At 56.0% G+C, this 18,123-nt stretch overlaps 1 protein-coding gene across 1 annotated transcript; it reads left to right on the top strand.

Annotated features, from left to right (window-relative positions):
• Positions 1-471: 471 nt before the first annotated feature.
• Positions 472-8,565, top strand: LOC116832440 (vascular cell adhesion protein 1-like). Its single transcript, XM_032793169.2, has 5 exons — positions 472-654; positions 4,110-4,367; positions 5,137-5,424; positions 7,389-7,649; positions 8,179-8,565. Exons 1-5 carry the CDS (start codon positions 591-593, stop codon positions 8,292-8,294), a joined length of 987 nt encoding a protein of 328 aa, XP_032649060.1. The 5' UTR covers positions 472-590; the 3' UTR covers positions 8,295-8,565.
• Positions 8,566-18,123: the final 9,558 nt, after the last annotated feature.

Here is an 18,123-nt window from a genome sequence, read left to right as displayed (position 1 = left end):
CTCACCCCTCGGGGAAGCGGGCAGCAGCCGGCTCCCCCTGGGGCTGCACCACAGGAGTTGGGAGGTCGCATCCCGTTGAGAGGCTGGAGCCATTGGCACCATGGGGATTGAATTGCAGCTTGGGGAGACTGGGGGCTGATGCTGCTTGGGCAGCATAACGGGTGGAAATGCCCCTCTGAGTTGCCTCCCCATACAGGGCCTCCCAGCCCAGCATGGAGTGGGCACAAAGCCCTGCACCCAGCGCCTGGCATGGGGGCCGAGCGGGCGCATGGTTAGTGTGCGTGGTGCTGTGCCTAGTCTCTGCGCCCCCGAGGCCCGGTGGGAAGCAGAGGGTCAGAGCAGCGGTGAGGCTGCGGGGTGGGCAGTGCCCAGGTGGCTTGAACCCATCTTGTCCCAGCCCCAAGGAGCAGTGTAACTGGGACCTGCCTGTGGGATTGCCCCTGGTAGCCGGACTGGTCACTCCCAGATTGCGGGGAGAGCACAGCACCAGGATATGATGCCCAGCCCAGAGCAGGAAGGGGTAGGACCTGCCTTGTGGGTGGCCTCTGCGCACAGGCTCCTCTCCAGACACACGGTTCTCCTGGTGCACAATGACATCTCACTGCCTCTGTCTTGGCCTGACACCACTGGTTCTGCTCTGCTGCCTGCCCCTGGGTAAGTTGCGTGTTCTCCGGGTCCACTGGTGAGGAGCTCAGGCCGTGCTGCCGGTGAGTTTGAAGATGAGCAGCTGAGAGTGGGTTCAACCTTCTCTTCCCGACGTGCCTGTAGTGTCGCGGTGCCACACGCAACAGCATCCGAACCTGCCTGGCAGGTGCCAGCTCGTGCTTTTAGCTCTGGAGCCGGAAAGGGGTGATTTGTAGGGGGGCACCGCGACCTGGGCTCTGTAGTCACGGCCCAGGGTGAGGCGACCCCAACAGTGCCTCCCACGGAGCAGGGGCTCCGAAGGGCTAGACCGAGTGCCCCTCGGGCTGCGGCTGAAGCTGCAGGAGAGTGAGCATCAGAGTTGGCTGCCTTTTGACACAAATCAACCTTGTGAGTAGCAGAGAGACTCCCAGCCTGGCAAAAGCGTTTGTTGGAATGGCTCCGCGCTGGAAGTGGGCCCCTCCCAAGCACGGGCGATGGCTGGAGATGATGATTCTCTGCACTGGGCAGATTTATGATGCATATTTTGGTAGCACTGAGCAGCCCCAGCTAGAGTCAGGGTCCTGTTGTGCCGGGCGCAGCGCAGAAGCAGTGTGAGAACCTGGCCTACGGAAACAAGCTCCCAGAGACTGAAGGTGAAAAACAAGCCCAGAAAGGGGAAATTACTTCTCCTAGGTCAGGCATAAGGCAGGAAACAGAGCTTCCCACTCAGCACTCTGCCAGCTGGCACGCTGCCCCATGGGCTTCCAGCCCCCAGTCCTAACCTAGAGAGAGGGAGGAGGGTAACGAGTCAGTATTTGCAGACCCGTAGGGAAGACCCGGATCTGACTGGTGAGTTACAAATGAGCCACAGCCCTTGGCTTTGACTCGGTATTTAGAATGATTTTATTCTTGATTTCTTTGTAACGTCACCGCCAACCCCCTGACTTTACAAAGAAAGGCCAGGCTGCCCCTGAGATGCGACTGGCAATTTCCGTAGCTCTGAATGAATCAAGTTTAAATAGCTTGGGAGAGGGGGGATCCATTGGAGTTTAAATGCCAAGTCTGTGGGTGGGTATGGGATGTCTGGAGCATCTCTCGCAGGCCCACAGGAGCAGTGGGAACGTGGGAAGTGGGCTGAGCATCAAAGAACTACTTTAAATTGTGCCAGACAAAAAGGAACTTTGGGGATAAGAAAAATTCAGTGGGTTTCCCACCAAATACCTGGGGATGGGTGGGAAGCAAATTCTCCCCTGCAGACCCACCCTTCAGAGGCTACACCCTGAGCAAAGAGCCGCTGTCTGGCTGACTAGCTGTTCCTGGGGTCTGAAGACCAAAGACCCGAGCGGTGACGGGAGACTGACCTGGCACGAGGGTGCGTGTTGTTCTGAGTGCGGGGTGGGGCTTGCAGCACTGCCTGGGCTGGTCTCTGGGACACTCATGCGGGTCCTTTAATCACTCGATGTCTTCTCTGTAGTGCTTTCACCTGAGAATAACAGTGCTAGGAAAGGCCGGGGGAGTAGCTTCTACTTGAGGCCAAGGCGCCTGTGACAGGTTCCCCCCGGGGAGCTACCTGGACCTAGGGTACCACTGAGCCCCCCAACCCACCAGCCTGGCCTCTCTTTACACAGTACTGCTGTGACCAGCCTGCCAAGCCTGCTCCCAAGCTCCAGCCGGCACTTTACCAGCACACACCCAGGCAGGGACACACCCAACTGCAGTTACATGCAGACACTGTGAGCAGCTCTGCATGGAGAGGCACAGCTAGGGCACCTCCCACCCACCCCCCAGTGTAAACCCAGAGTTATACTGTCTTGCGCTGCCCCGAGAACTGCACAGCACAAGCTCATGAAATTTGCCCCCTCCCTCAATGTGGAGAGGAAATGCGCAACTGCTTTCTGCTCTGAGTTATTTCTCCCACGCGCTGGTTTTCGAAAAAGCAAAAATAAGTTTATTAAATACAAAGATAGATTTGAAGTGATTGTAAGTGAAAGCAAATGGCAAAGCAAATTACCTAGTAAAGAAACAAAACCGCAAACTGAGTTTAACACACTAGAGAGATAGGATACAAATTAGCAAATTCTCGCCCTGAGTGATAAACAGGCTGGCGGATTCTTAAGGCACAAGCTGCCTGGGCTTTCCCAGGTTTTCATAGATAGGCTAGAAATCCCTTTAACTTGGGACCAGCACTTCCCCCCTGTTCAGTCTTTGTTCCTCAGGGGTTTCCAGGTGTGGTGTTGTTGGGAGAGTGAGGTCCCCTCAGGATGTCATTTCCCCCTTTTATATCTTCTCCTCATTTGCTGGAAAGCTCTTTTGCCATGAGCTGGGTCAAACAGTTCCCGATGTGTAGAGCTGGCTCTGAGACAGAGGCGCTGACTTCCCTTCTGTCCCGTGGCTGCTCAACCCCCACTCTGCCCCCGGCCCCGCCTCCACTCCACCCCTTCCCCAAAGTCCCCGCCCCCTCTCTGCCCCATTACAACCCCTTCCTTGCCTCCTCCCCTGAGCATGCCACGTTCCCACTCCTCCTCCACCCTCTCGGAGCGTGCTAATGCTGCCAAACAGCTGTTTGGCGGCAGGCGGGCGGGAAGCACTGGGAGGTAGATGGAGAAGCGGGGACGCGGTGCACTCGGTGGAAGGAGGAGGTGGGGCAGCTGGTGAGGGGAGCTTGGCTGCCAGTAGGTGCAGAGCACCCGCTAATTTTTCCCCATGGGTGCTCCAGGCCTGGAGCACCCACGAAGTCGGTGCCTATGCTGGGAGAGGTTTCTATTGCACACAGTTCCTGGGGTGATCCTTGTGCTTGTGTGCAATTCCTCAGTCAGCCACCAACATTGTTTGGCCTTTTTACTGTTGTGCCTGAAAGGCAGCTTGGGAGTGTGTTCAGCCTCAGCACGTTTCAGTAACAGGTACAGAGCCAAACTTCCTAACTTCGCGTACAGCGATGGCAGCGACAATCCAACGAGGTATTCATGTTAGCAGACCAAGACTACCTCACAAGGCAGACTTTGTACAAAACCTGGCCTAATTACACATTCCGGTGCCAGGATGCCACCGCACCGTTCATGGCGTTGCAGAGAAAGCACCATGCAGCTGGGCATTGCGTAGGCAGGGAACCCTGCACGAGGGTGAGATCTGCAGGTCTCTGCCCAAGAGAGGTGATGCCTGAGGAGCCGGGAGCCCAGTGCAGGGCCCTTGCTGCACCACAGGGCAGGAGGCGGGGGGCAAACACAGGTGCAATTGCCCTGAACTGTGACAGACACTTTGCCAGGCCTGCTGCCCCTTTGTGCGTCCATTCTGGGCACCAACTGAGACGCAGCCCTGGGGGAGAACAGCCCAATGTCCCAGAGAGAGATCTGGGCTGCGGGGCAGCTGGGTCTGGGAGGTCCCCGGGGGGAGCCTGGCCTGGCCCATGTGGTGTCCCCAGAGGGGGGTGGGCTGCTGTGGCCATGTGGGCTGGGGGGAGCCTGTCTGATTGTCTCTCTGCTCCCCAGCTCACCCAGACCCATGCGGCCTGAGCATCGTGCCCAAGGACCCGGCGGTGGCATTTGGAGGTGACGTTGTTCTGAACTGCTCCAGCACGTGCTCCAGTCACACCAGCCTGGGCTGGGAGACGTCGGTGACGAAGGTGACGAAGGAGGGAACCGGCTGGATGTCTCTGCACATCTCCAACCTCACAGAGTGGGTCCTGGAGCCCCTGTGCTACGTCAGCTCCACGAACATCACCGAAAAAGCCAGGCTCCACGTGTACCGTACGCTGAGGTTTAACTGCACGCTTACTCCTGCCCCCCCAGTGCCACCCCTGGGAGGGGAAAGACTTTTCCAAGGACTAGAAATCAGTGCAAAGAATAAAACCCCAGAGTCCAGATTCCCAGCACTCTGCTCCTGCCACTGCTCCTCCCACCCCTGGGAATGGAACCCAGGAGTCCTGCCTCCCAGCTCCCCCCACCGGCCCTTCCCACACCTGGAAATGGAACCCAGGAGTCCTGCCTCCCAGCTCCCCCACCGTCCCCTCCCACACCTGGAAATGGAACCCAGGAGTCCTGCCTCCCAGCTCCCCCCACCGTCCCCTCCCACCCTTGGGAATGGAACGCAGGAGTCCTGCCTCCTAGCTCCCCCCACCGGCCCCTCCCACACCCGGAAATGGAACCCAGGAGTCCTGCCTCCCACCTCCCCCCACCGTCCCCTCCCACACCTGGAAACGGAACCCAGGAGTCCTGCCTCCCAGCTCCCCCCACTGACCCGTCCCACCCCTGGGAATGGAACCCAGGAGTCCTGCCTCCTAGCTCCCCCCACCGGCCCCTCCCACACCCGGAAATGGAACCCAGGAGTCCTGCCTCTCAGCTCCTTCTGCTCTAACCACCAGCCCCCACAGTCCCCTCCCCCCCAGAATGGAACCCAGGAGTCCTGGTTCCCCGGGCATCGAGCACAATCTTTACAAAAAGGCAGGGCCCCTGGCCCGTTATATGCAGGAAGAAGGTTCAGGAAGGTTCATTTCCCTTTGTTTCCCCCTCCCCCCAGGATTCTCACCCCCCGAGATCCACCTGGGAGCCGAGATGGTGGCCGGTCACCAGGAGCGAATCACCTGCAACGTCTCCAGCCTTGTGTCCGGCTCCATCCCCTCCGACATCAACGTCACCCTGAGCAGCGGGGGCAGCACCCTCAACGAAAGCCGTGGCAGCCCGGCCGTGGGGTACAGCTTCGTGGCACAGCCCACGCAGCACGGGCAGGAGATTGTGTGCCAGGCCTGGCTCCGCGTGGGCCACGAGGTGCTGAGTGACAGCGCCAGGGCCACCCTGCACATCTGGGGTGAGGAGCTGTCAGTTACTGTGAGTGGGTCCTTAGTGTGCAGCAGCTTCCTGACCATAAGAACTTCAGAACGGCCAGACTGGGACAGACCCAGGGTCCATCCAGCCTAGTGTCCTGTCTGCCGACAGGGGCCAGGCCCAGGTGCCCCAGAGGGAGTGACCAGAACAGGGAATCAGCAAGTGACCCATCCCCTCTCGCCCATCCCCAGCTTCTGGCAAACAGAGGCTGGGGTCCGCACCCCTGCCCAGCCCGGCTAATAGCCATTGGGGGACCTTCCTTCATGAACTGATCTAGTTCTTTACTAAACGCTGTTGTACTGAGTGGATGTTTTCAGAGAAATCTCCACAATGATGCCAAGATTCCTTTCTCGAGTGGTAACAGCTAATTTAGATCCGATCGTTTTATAGGTATAGTTGGGATGATGTTTTCCACTGTGCATTACTTTGCATTTATCAACATTGAATTTCATCTGCCAATTTGTTGCCCAGTCACCCACTTTTGAGAGATCTTTTGTAGCTCTTCACAGGCTGCCTGGGACTTAATTGTCTTGACTAATTTTGTATCATCTGCAAATGTTGCCACCTCACTGTTTACCCCTTTTTCCAGATCATTTATGAATATGTTGACTAGGACTGGGCCCAGTACAGACCCCTGGGGGACACCGCTATTTACCTCTCTCCATTCTGAAAACTGACCATTTATTCCTACCCTTTGTTTCCTATCTTTTAACCAGCTAACAATCCACAAGAGAACCTTCCCTCTTTTCCCATGACAGCTTACTTTGCTTAAGAGCCTTTGCTGAGGGACCTTGTCAAAGGCTTTCTGAAAATCTAAATACACTATATCCACTGGATCCCCCTTGTCCACCTGCTTGTTGACCCCCCTCAAAGAATTCTAGTAGATTGGCGAGGCATGATTTCCCTTTGCTAAAACCATGTTAACTCTTCCCCAACAAATTATGCTCATCTATATGTCTGACAATATTGTTCTTTAATATAATTTCAACCAGTTTGCCTGGGACTGAAGTCAGGCTTACAGGCCTGTAATTGCGGGGGTCACCTCTGGATCCCATTTTAAAAATTGATACCACATGAGCTATCCACCAGTCATCTGGCACAGAAGCTGATTTAAATGACAGGTTACACACCACAGTTGGTAGTTCTGCAATTTCACATTTGAGTTCCTTCAGAACTCTTGGGTGAGACCATCTGGTCCTGGTGACTTATTGCTGTTTAATTTATCAATTTATTCCAAAACCTCCTCTAATGACACCTCAGTCTGGGACAGTTCCTCAGATCTGTCATCTAAACAGAATGGCTCAGGTTTGGGAATCTCCCTCATGTTCCTGAGTCGTGAAGACCGATGCAAAGAATTCGCTTAGTTTCTCCACAATGGCCTTATCGCCTTTGAGTGCTCCTTTAGCATCTCGATCGTCCAGTGGCCCCACTGGTTGGTTAACAGGCTTCCTGCTTCCGATGTACTTAAAATATTTTTTGCGATTACTTTTTGTCTCTTTTTGAGACCATGGAAATAAGAAACAAAATTACTTCCCGCAGCCAGGGATAGAACCCAGGAATCCTGGCTCCCAGCCCCCTGTTCTAACCATTTGCCCCCAGGTCTCTCCCAGAGCTGGGATAGAACCCAGGAGTCCTGGCTTTCAGCACCTGTCTGTAACTGCCAGACCCCCGCTCCCTTTGCAGCACTCGGGAAAGCCCCAGCAGGGTTCCCTTTTCTGACCCCACCCCAAGCTGGGACTCTGACCCTGGAGCCCAGACTTCCAGCACTGCCCCCCAGTAATGCCGGGACAGTGATACCCATCTCCCCCTTGGCAGGGTGGCCAGGAGAAAACCGGGGCAAGCCTGATGGTGTGGGGCACACGGGTGGGAAGTGGGGATCAGCCCCCCCGGGGCCCACTCCCAGCTGGCCCCTCCTTGCTGACCCCCGCTGTCTCCCTGCCCTTCCAGCCCCGCCCCACAGCGTGAAGGTCTCCATGGAGCGGCTGCAGTTCGGGGTCGGCGCTAACTTCACGGTGTGGTGCAGCGCCGAGGGGAACCCCCCACCCAAGCTGCGCTGGGAGCTTCCCTCCAATGCCAGCGTGGAGCTGTCTGACCGCGGCCAGACGGTGACCGTGCACTCGGCTCAATGTGCCCACAATGGGACCTACCGGTGCGTGGCACAGAACAGATACGGGGCCAGCTCGGGGCACATCGATGTCCTCATCGAAGGTAAAAGCAACGGGCCCCAGGGCACCTTCCTTCCCCTCTGCGGAGGGGCTCTGTGCCAGCCCCTGGAGCCGGGCCCAAGGCTGGGAACACTTGGGACCCGGAGCCACAGGCTCCATGCCTGCCTCAGTCACTGGCTCCCTGGTGACATGTCTGTGGGTCCAGGCGGGGGCTATTCATTGGGCCAGGGTCCCCAGCCCTGCCGGCTTGGTCTGATCCCCTTCCTGTCAGGGCAGACAGCAAGGTCTGGCTGGGGGCCACCGAGACAGGGCTACTGTGTCCTGCAGTGCCTCCGGGCAGGGCGGCTGGGGGCAGCAGGCAGGGAGGCTCCCAGGCCCTGTGTGTGTGTGGGGAGCTCAAGGGCACCTGTGCCCTGTTGGGGGCGGGGGGGCTTCCGGGCACCCGGGCCCTGCGGGGGAAGGAAGGGGCACCCAGGCTCTGTGGGGGAAGGGGGAGGGGCACCCAGGCCCTGTGGGGGGCAGGAGGAAGCAAGCTGGGGCTCCCCCTGACTCGTGTTTCGCTTCTCCCACAGTTCCCCCAAGGTCCTGGATTGTGACAGTTGCAGTGGTGCTGGGGGTGATTATGGTTCTCGGCGGCATAGCCCTGGGAGTGTGGTGGCTTGTGAGAAAAAGCTTCATGACGTCTTAGCTGCGGTCCAGGGCTGCCCCCCGCCCCCCGCAGTGGGGAGGGCAACTTGGAAGGGGGAAGAACTGGGCAGTGATGGGCCTGAATCTTTGGGTGAGGACAAGGAGGAGCCCAGAGGTGTCTGAGCCCGAAGCCCTCACCCCAGGGGACTGGTTCCAGGGGCAGATGGGGTCACGGCCCTTTCCCTGATGTGCCCCGGCTGGTGGGCTGTGACCGAGCAGAGGAGCCGAGCTGGGCCGCAGCTCTCCAGGGTGTCTAGCCCTGGTGCTTGTGCACATGTTTTAATAAAGGAAGGAATCAATGCAGCATCCCATTGGAGAAACACCACAAACAGGATTATAACAGAAACCATAAGCAAAAACCCACCTCCAAGTACGTTTGGCAATGTCCTTTCCCCCTTAGGGTCTTAAGTCCAATCACCCCAAAGTCCAACAACCCAAAAGTCTCTGCTCAGTGCCACCCCAGAATTCAAAAGTTTATCTGCAGAGTTTTACTCTCCCCAGCCTGGATGGAAAGGTGGGGGGGGGGGGAGTCCACACAAGGTGTTAAGGGGCACCTACCAGCCATTTACGATAGGTCTTCAGGCTCCCCCACTAGTTAAGGCAGCACTCAGTGATCTCAGCTCTTAGTGGGGGAGCCCTGGTGCTGGTGCACCATTGGTCCAACATGAATTCAGCTCTGCAGTCTCTAGATGGACTCCTAGTGGAATCAAAACTAGCTCTGCTCTTGAAAAATGCCAAAAGGACATGCAATTGGTGTCTAAGATCTTCCCCCAACAAACAGACACACCACCCCCACCCCCAACCTCTCTCAATTCACTGGGTTTTGGAACCCATGTCCCTTGTTTAGCAAGTGTCACTTAAGTTATATTGAGACATCTCTGTCCTAAAGCAGTCTCCTAGTTCCTCATTCACATAATCAGGTGGCAACACTTTACTTATCCTGCCCCAATAACAAAGAAATTGGGGATCCCAGAGCTGTCAAAATAACCATCCCAGGCTGCACTGGGCTATGCTGGGCACGCCCATGCAAATATCTGAGAATCCACACTTTTTCTGAAATTCTTCCCACACTTCCCATAATTCACCACCAGATGTCAGGGTCGAGTCATCCTGACTCTGCTTACATCAGTATGGCCCACGGGCATTAGAGGGGCCCCGCCGTGGGACATGGGAGGTAGCTGGTTTGAATCCAGCCCCAGCTCATAACATGTTTGTGTCCCCGGCTTGGAACGAGCTGGGGGTGGGCACAGCTCAATTCTAACAGGGCAGAAACCTCCTGACGTTGATGGCCCTGAATAATTAAAAGTCTAGATTAAACCCAAGCGCCTTGAGCCAGATCCAGCCTCAGCCCCTGCACCTCTGAGCAGCCGCTGCTGTTTCTTCCACTTTGGGCAGGGGTGGCACCCATTGGCACCAGTCTACGTGGCACACCGAGAAAGGACCTGCCTCTCAGTCGCCCGTGCACCTGGAGAGGGCAAGACCCTCCCCAAACCGAACAGTGATGGGCTGGAAATCACGGGGAGGCACCTTGGGGAGTCCTTGAGCCTGCGGTGGAGAGGGGGCAGGGCAGGGATCCAGTTTGGATACAAGGCTTGCTCGGTAGATGCAGATGAGTCAGTGTGACCGAGGGAGGGAGGGGAACGAGGTGTAAGCAGACGTTCTAAGGCAGCTGAGCTGTATTCCTGCCCACATGCCCAACCGAAGCTCAGAGTTAGGTGAAAATGACCCCATCTGGGCCTGAGCCGGCTCTGCTTCTGGCTGCTGGCTGGTGAGTCTAACTGCTCAGGCAGGGTGGGGGCAGGAGCCGTTTGTTTCTTTGCAGAGCTCTGGAGTAGGTCCAAGTCTCTTCCTAGCTGGCCAGATGAACACAGGGAGGTGGGTGAGTCTCTGGGCAGCTGGGCTCAGAGAAGGGTAATGTACCGAACGAGGCAGACTCACTAGTAACAATGCCCTGATAGCAGCGGTGTCTGAGGATCTCAAAGCTCTGGGCAAACTATTGTACCGTGAAAGTGATCATGAAATGATCGAGTTCATGGTTCTAAGGACTGGTAGGTGGGAGAACAGCACAACAAAGACAATGGATTTCAAGGCGGTGACTGGAGGAAACTCAGGGAGTTGGTAGGTAAGATCCCATGGGAAGCAAGTCTAAGGGGAAAAACAATAGAAGACAGTTGGCGGTTTCTCAGAGACGTTATTAAGGGCGCAAGAGCAAACCATCCCACTGCGTAAGTGTGGTGGGGCGAGTGCCCCACTCCCATGTGAGAGGGGGCTAGAGTAGGCCAGAGTGTCTGCGCAGCTGGCAGCCAATCAGGAAAGGGCTTACTGAGAGCCAATCAGGGGCTGATATTAGAGCCAGCCAATCAGGGCTAGGCTAGGCCCTATATAAAGGCTGCCCAGGAAAGGAGCAGGCAGTCTGCCCCAGAGCTTCATGGGGGAAGGTTTGTCTCCAGAGCAGGGACCAGGACCTTGGCAGGGCAGGCTCAGGGGGAGCATAGTCGGACTCCAACCCAAGACCTGCCAGACTGCGGTCCTGATAGAAAGAGCCTGGAGGGTGTGAGGGGCTGGAGCGGAAGTGGCCCAGGGACAGCTGGACAAACAGAGAGAAGGAGGGCAGGGAGGTTGTCACTAGGGGGTCCCTGGGTTGGGACCCAGGGTAGTGGGTGGGCCTGGGTCCCCCCTTGTCCTGCAGCTGGCCATGCAGTAGGGTGGCTGAGACAAATTGCAACCGGCCCTTGAGACAAGGGGCTAAACTTTGGAGGTTGTGGTTGGCCACTGAGGCCAGTGCAAGGACTGCTGAACACCCCTCCACCCCGCCTGGAAGGGGATGAGGATGGACTAGGGGGCAGTGGCCTGAAGAGGATGCTGCCAAGTGGGGAACAACGTGGGTCCAGACACCAGCGAGGAACAGATGACAGACGGGACACCACCAGCAGAGGGCACTCCCCATGCACTGAGCTAATGCCCAGAACAACCAGTGGGAGGCGCTGGGTGGTGAGTCCCAACCCCGTCACAGTAGGAAGGATAGGAAGTCTGGCAAGAGACCACCCGGGCTTAACCAGAAGATCTTCAATGATCTAAAGCTCAAAAGAGAGGCCTACAAAAAAGTGGAAACTTGGTCAAATTACAAAGGATGAATATAAACAAAGAGCACAAGTAGGAATAAAATTGGAAAGGCCAAGGCACAAACCGAGATCACACTAGCGAGGGACATAAAAGGAAACAAGAAAACATTCTACAAATACAATAGAAGCAAGAGGAAGACCAAGGACAGAGTAGGCCTAATAGTCAATGAGGGGGAAAGACAATAACAGAAAATGTGGAAAAGGCAGAGGTGCTTAATGACATCTTTGTTTTGGTTTTCACCAAGAAGGCTGGTGGCGATTGCACGTCTGACATAGTGAATGTCAGTGAAAATGAGGTAGGATCAGAGTCTAAAATAGGGAAAGAATAAGTCAAAAATTACTTAGACAAGTTAGATGTCTTCAAATCACCAGGGCCTGATCAAATGCATCCTAGAATACTCCAGGAGCTGATTGAGGAGATATCTGAGTCATTAGCGATTATCTCTGAAAGGTCATGGAAGACGGGAGACGTTCCAGACGACTGGAAAAGGGCAAATCTAGTGCCCATCTATAAAAAGGGAAATAAGGACGACCCGGGGAATTACAGACCAGTCAGCTTAACTTCTGTACCAGGAAGGATAATGGAGCAAAGAATTAACCCATCAATTAGCAAACACCTAGACGATAACGTGTCAAGAACAAATCAGGTCAAACCAACCTGAAAGCTTCCTTTGGCAGGGTAACGAGCCTTGTGGATTGGGGGGAAGTGGTAGATGTGGTACATCTTGACTTTAATAAAGCTTTTGATACTATCTCGCATGACCTTCTCATAAACAAACTAAGGAAATGCAACCTAGATGGAGCGACTATAAGGTGGTTGGAAAATCATTCCCAGAGAGTAGCAATCATGGTCCACAGTCAGGCTGGAAGGACATAATCAGTGGGGTCCCATAGGGATAGGTTCTGTTCAATATCTTCATCAATGATGTAGATAATGGCATAGAGAGGACACTGATAAAGTTTGTGGACGATACCAAGCTGGGAGGGGTTGCAAGTGCTTTGGAGGATAGGATTAAAATTCAAACTGGAGAAATGGTCTGAAGTAAATAGGATGAAATTCAAGAAGGACAAATGCAAACTGCTCCCCTGAGGAAGGAACAGTCAGTTGTACACACAAATGGGGAATGACTGCCCAGGAAGGACAACTGCGGAAAGCGATCTGGGGTCATAGTGGGTCACAAGCTAAATCTGAGTCAACAGTGTAACCGTGCTCAAAAAAAAGCAAACATCATTCTGGGCTGTATCAGCGGGAGTGTTGTGAGCAAGACACGAGGAGTAATTCTTCAGCCCTACTCTGTGCTGATTAGGCCTCAGCTGGAGTATTGTGTCCAGTTCTGGGCACCACTTTTCAGGAAAGATGTGGACAAACTGGAAAGTCCAGAGAAGAGCAACAAAAATGATGAAAGGGCTAGAAAACATGAGCTCTGAGGGAAGATTGAAAAAATTGGTTTTGTTTAGTCTGGAGAGGAGAAGACTGAGATGGGACCTGAGAAAAGTTTTCAAGTACATGAAAAGTGTTACAAGGAGGAGGGAGGTAAATTGTTCTTCTTGAACTCTGAGGACAGGACAAGAAGCAATGGGCTGAAATTGCAGCAAGGGAGGTTTAGGTTGGACATTAGGAAAAACTTCCTACCTGTCAGGGTGGTTTAGCACTGGAATAAATTGCCCAGGGAGGTTGTAGAATCTCCATCACTGGAGACTTTTTAAGAGCAGGTTGGACAAACCCCTGTCAGGGATGGTCTGGATAATACTGAGTCCTGCCAGGAGTGCAGGGGGCTGGACTAGGTGCCTCTCGAGGTCCTTTCCAGTCCTGTGATTCTGTAGTAAGCAGGTTTGATTGGTCCTGCCTCAGCACAGAGGGTTGGACTCAAAGGCCCTGCCAGTCTGTTCCCTCCCCCAGACCCATTTCGGGCTCTGCGATTAGTGACAAGCCATGGCCGACTGTGTCCATCTTGTCCCAGGCACACACGTAGCTGCTCGCATTTCCATGGCACTGAACAGATGGTAGCTGTGCACATTTCTGTACAGGGCAGAAGCAACAAGTGGCAGGAAGCCGTCACGGGCGCAGAGGATACAGCCTTGGGCCACGTTCCCACTCCCAGTAGTTCATATGAACAGCAGAAAGCCAACCCGAAGGTTTGAAGCCGTAAACACAGTGGGGAAAAGCGTGTTTAAAGTCAGGATCTGCTCTGTACGCACTGGCCAGGGTGCCAGCAGGAGGGAGTTTGCATGGCAAGAGGTCCCAGGAAGCAGGTTACAGCAGGCGCTTCAAACTGTTCGGTGTCGTGTGGATTTTCCTCAGGTTTGGGGAATCTCTAGGGTTGGATCCAGGGAGGTTTCACTGAGGGCAAAGAGAAAGGTTGTTTCGAAGTTCACACTGCGTGTACCAAGCTGATAGGGCAGTTACAGCCACATCCTGGGGGGAAGCCTGACGCAGAGCAGCAGGGTTGCGTGGCCAGCGGCATTTCTTGGAAAGGGAGGCCTCTCCCCGCATTAGCAGAAATGCCCCAGCTTGGTTCCTTTCTAAAGGAAATATCCACCAGGTCGAGCACCCCGCAGTGCCCCAGCAAGGTTCATTCCCACTGTGCAAAGACAAGTTAATCCTCTGAGCCTCCCCTGGGTGAAGCAGATAAGGGATAAACAAGGATTACTGCACCTGCCACTGAAATGCAGCTGCCTCTGGGGTGGAAGATGGCAGCAGTTTAACAGCCACGTGGCAGTGCTGCTCAGGGAATGCGCACACAGTGTGGCAATGCATGCACTTCTGGGGTGGGACACAGGAGGTGTTTAACAGCCGTGCTGCACAGGGCTCACTTGCCCAAAGCTGAAATGCACCCATTTCTGGGGTGGGACGTGGCAGCTAGATAACAGGGGTACAGCAATGCTGCCCAGGGAACACTCACTCAGCACAGGAGGTTTCCTGGCTGCCGGTGTTTGGGACAGGAAGTGATTTCACAGCCGGGATGGGGCTTGCGGGGCCTGTTCAGGGTCCTGCCCTGTGGGGATCTCTCAGTGGACGGCCTCCTGCAGCAGAGGGCAGAGGCCAGGAGCCGGTGAAGACGGTCGAAAGCCCGCAGAAGCCAGCGGAACTGTCAGCTCTGGCCCATGAGTATTTAGGTGCATCACAGCCTGGGGCCCCCAGTAACTTCTCACATGATCCTGCCCCATGGACTGCGCTTGCGGGGCCTTTAGGGGCTTTGGGGAGACTGTGCCTGGAGTGTCCCCGAGAGCCCTGCTGGTGTCCTAACGAATCCCTTTCCCCGTCCTTCAGTCTCTCGCATCTGGCCTCCCCTCCCCAGCGCACCCTGTGGTGTGAGGATCATCCCCGAGGACGATCGTCCCTCGCGGTGACCTTGGGGAGTGCCTTGGTTCTGAGCCGCACCAGCTCGCCCACCGATCACACCCGCCTGGGCTGGGGGACGTTGGGGCTGAAGGTGCCAGAGCAGGGAGCTGGCTGGGGGGCCCTGACTATCCACAACGTCGCGGCGCAGACCCTGGAGCCCCTTTGCTTCGTCAGCTACGGGGAGCATGTGAACGTCGCCTTGGCAAGGACCCACAGTTATTGCAAGCTGCCACGTCTGTGGCTAAAGCTGAGATAGCTGCTTGACACCACGCACCCTCCCAGGGTGCTTCCCCCCTGCTGGGATCGCGTGCTCTGACCCCTATTCCCCGCCGGGAAGGTACAATCCAGATATTACAGGCAGGGAAACTGAGTCACAGAAGGGCAGGCGTGTTCCCAACATCTCACAGCAAGCCAGTGTTTTAGCAATGGAAACCAGGCATTCTGGAGCCCATTTCCCCGCCCTAACCACTAGTCCCCACTCCCCTGCCAGAGCTGGGAGAGAACCCAGGAATCCTGACTCTCAGTCCCCCCTGCTCCAACCCACCAGCCCTCACTCCTCTCCCAGAGCCAGGGAGAGAACCCTCCTGCTCTAACTCCCTAGCCTCTCCATGCTCCCCCTACCCTCCCAGCCCCACAGCCTCTCCCAACTGACCCCCGCCCCACAGCGTGAAGGTCTCCATGGAGCGGCTGCAGTTCGGAGTCAGCACTAACTTCACAGTGTGGTGCAGCCCCAAGGGGAACCCCCTGCCAAGCTGCGCCAGGAGCTGCCCTCCAATGCCAGCGTGGAGCTGTCTGACCGCGGCCAGACGGTGACCGTGCTTGGCCCAGCGCGCCCACAATGGGACCTACCAGTGCCTGGCACAGAACAGATACGGGGCCAGCTTGGGGCATGTCGATGTCCTCGTCGAAGGTAAAAGCAACGGGCCCCTGGCTTGCTCTGACATCTGTGCAGATCTGGGTCTTATCCCACAAATGGCCAAGTCACTGCTGGAGTCCGTCCAGCACTTGTCTAACCTGGGACACGTGGTCCTCCCAGGTCTGGCTGAAGATGCAGATGTCGTCAATATAGGCCACGGCAAAACTCTCCATCCCCCTCAGTAGCTGATCCACCAGGCGCTGGAAGGTGGCAAGCTGCGCCTTGGCGAAGGCAGGGTCGAAAAGCTCGAGAGCCCCAGAGGGTGATAAAGGCGATTTCAGCTGGCATCTGCTCCAACGCACGTGCCATCCCTTGGTAAAGATCCATGGTGGTGAGGTACGAGCACCTCGCACTTCTAGGAGCTCGTCCGGCCTGGGCATGGGTAGCATAGATACGGTGATGGCATTGAGTTCGATAGTCCACACAGAACCGGAATTGCCCACTTCTTGGGGAACCCCGACACCACGAGAGGCCCAGGGCGGAAGACGCTGATCACACCCAAAGCCAGCATGTCCTGACCTCTCTTTCCAGATTCTGCAGTTTTACAGTGACCCGAAAGGGAGCATCTATAGGGGATGACCGGTCACCACCTGTGGACAGGTCAAATTCAAGTGCTTCAGGCTGTGGAAAACAGCATGTGCCAGTACACACGATCAAGTCAGGCCACCGCTCGATCTCAACGTGCTGGGCCTGGTCAGCCTGATCAGAGAAGGAGGATTTGCACTTCACCAGGGAGGAACCATTTTGTCCAGGAAAAGATTCACTAAGGGGTCATTCTGCCCTCCCAGTTCCACACACGGCAAACACCACATTCCCCGTCAAGCTGGATTCATTCATGTTCACAGGTACACCCGCCGTGTGTGCCCGTTTGACAGCTCCACCACATAGTTTACCTCATTCAGTTGTTGATAAACCTTGAAGGGCCCTTCCCAGGTGACCGGCAGTTTGTTTTCCTCAAGGGATGAGAACATCACCTGATACCCGGTGGCAAAGGCTCGGCCTGGGCCGTGCGTCATACCAGAACCTTCTGCTTCTCTGGGCTCGGGCCAGCATTCCTCCCTGGCCAGGCCCATGAGCTTGGCCATCCTTCCGGAAGTCAGGAACATACTCATCCACTGACTCTCCCTCGGGAGTGGCCTTCCCCTCCCATTCATCTCTCATCAGGTCTAGGGGCCCCCTTACCTGCCTTCTATACAACAGTTCGAACAGTTCGAAAGGCGAAAACCCGGTAGATTCCTGGGGTACCCCCTGTACGCGAACAGCAGGTGAAGTAAGTACTTGTCCCAATCCTGCAGGTGCTGGTTCATAAAGGTTTTCAGCATCATCTTTAGCGTCCCGTTGAACCTCTCGGGAGTCAGCCCAAACTCGCGTAGTCCCCTGCCTCCACCCCTTCCATTCGGCTGTACATCCCCACGGCTGTGGAGTCCAGTAAGGGGATGAGAAACCGGATCCTGTCTCCAGGGTCAACCCTGTGCAGCTCGCAGACCTTCTCAAAGGCCATCAGGAAGGTGTCCATGTCCTCCCCCTCTTTACACTGGGCCAGGATGCACTTATCAAAGCTCCACGCAGTCCTGGGTCCCCCCTCACTCACCACAGCCGGGGGCCCGCTGCTCTGCAGCCTGGCCAACTCCAGCTCACGCTGCTGCTGTTTTTCCCAATCCTCCAGCTCTTTCAGTTTTATCTCCCTCTCCCATTCCAGCTGCCTCAGCTCCAGCGATGGGGAGCTCCACCGTGAGGATCCCCTGATGGCTGTGAGGGTCATGGTGCCCACGGGGTTCGCCAGGGTCCTTCCAGCCTCTCCCTTAGCCGTAGGTAGGAGGGGCCTTGGGATTCCCTCGGCAGCAGCCTGACCACTCCCAGCTGGGACAGACACCAGTGCTGGCGCTGCTTCTGCGAGGCTGCTTCCCTCTGGGGCAGGGATCAGCTCCTCCAAGCAATCCTCCTCCTCCAGCTGGGTCATCAGCTGTGTTTTGGTGGCCTTCCCTCTGCACAGCCCCCTCTGCCAGCACAGCTCCACCAGGAGATGGTTCTACATCCTCACACTTTCCAAGTTGTTGTGGACTCCCAGGCCTGTGTGCTCTCAGCTCCCCACTGTTTCCAGGAAAGACCCCCTCGTGTGCCAGCCCTTCTCCAGGTCACCACCTCTCCCAGGGTCAAGCTGCAGACTCCTCCACCCCTGGAACTGCTCACCACAGTCCCCGGGGGGACCCCGTTACTGCAACAGTCCTTCTCGCTGGTCACACACTCCCAGCTCCTCCAATTTCTGAAACTGCTCCTCTCTGAGCCTTCAGCACGCCTGGTTCATGTTACTCCCCCTTTGTTTTACTGCTCCCCAGTCACTTACTGCAGGAAGCGCCATCCCCGGGGTGCAGTACATCCCACCGCTACCACCAGTTGTCACAGAGTGTGGGGGAATCAGGGCCCTGCACCCCCCACTTCCTGCGATTCA

This window comes from Chelonoidis abingdonii, chromosome 26 (genome assembly GCF_003597395.2).
Source record: "Chelonoidis abingdonii isolate Lonesome George chromosome 26, CheloAbing_2.0, whole genome shotgun sequence".
Lineage (NCBI taxonomy): Eukaryota > Metazoa > Chordata > Testudines > Testudinidae > Chelonoidis > Chelonoidis abingdonii.
Note: the sequence above shows the minus strand (reverse complement) of the source record. Positions and strands in the feature narration are given on the sequence as shown.

Bases quoted from the DNA above. Each gene is read 5' to 3' on its own strand.
- LOC116832440 (XM_032793169.2), top strand. From the start codon at position 591: ATGACATCTCACTGCCTCTGTCTTGGCCTGACACCACTGGTTCTGCTC. The intron at 5,425-7,388 runs GTGAGGAGCTGT...CTGCCCTTCCAG, and splicing joins GGCCACCCTGCACATCTGGG to CCCCGCCCCACAGCGTGAAG. The intron at 7,650-8,178 runs GTAAAAGCAACG...CTTCTCCCACAG, and splicing joins CATCGATGTCCTCATCGAAG to TTCCCCCAAGGTCCTGGATT.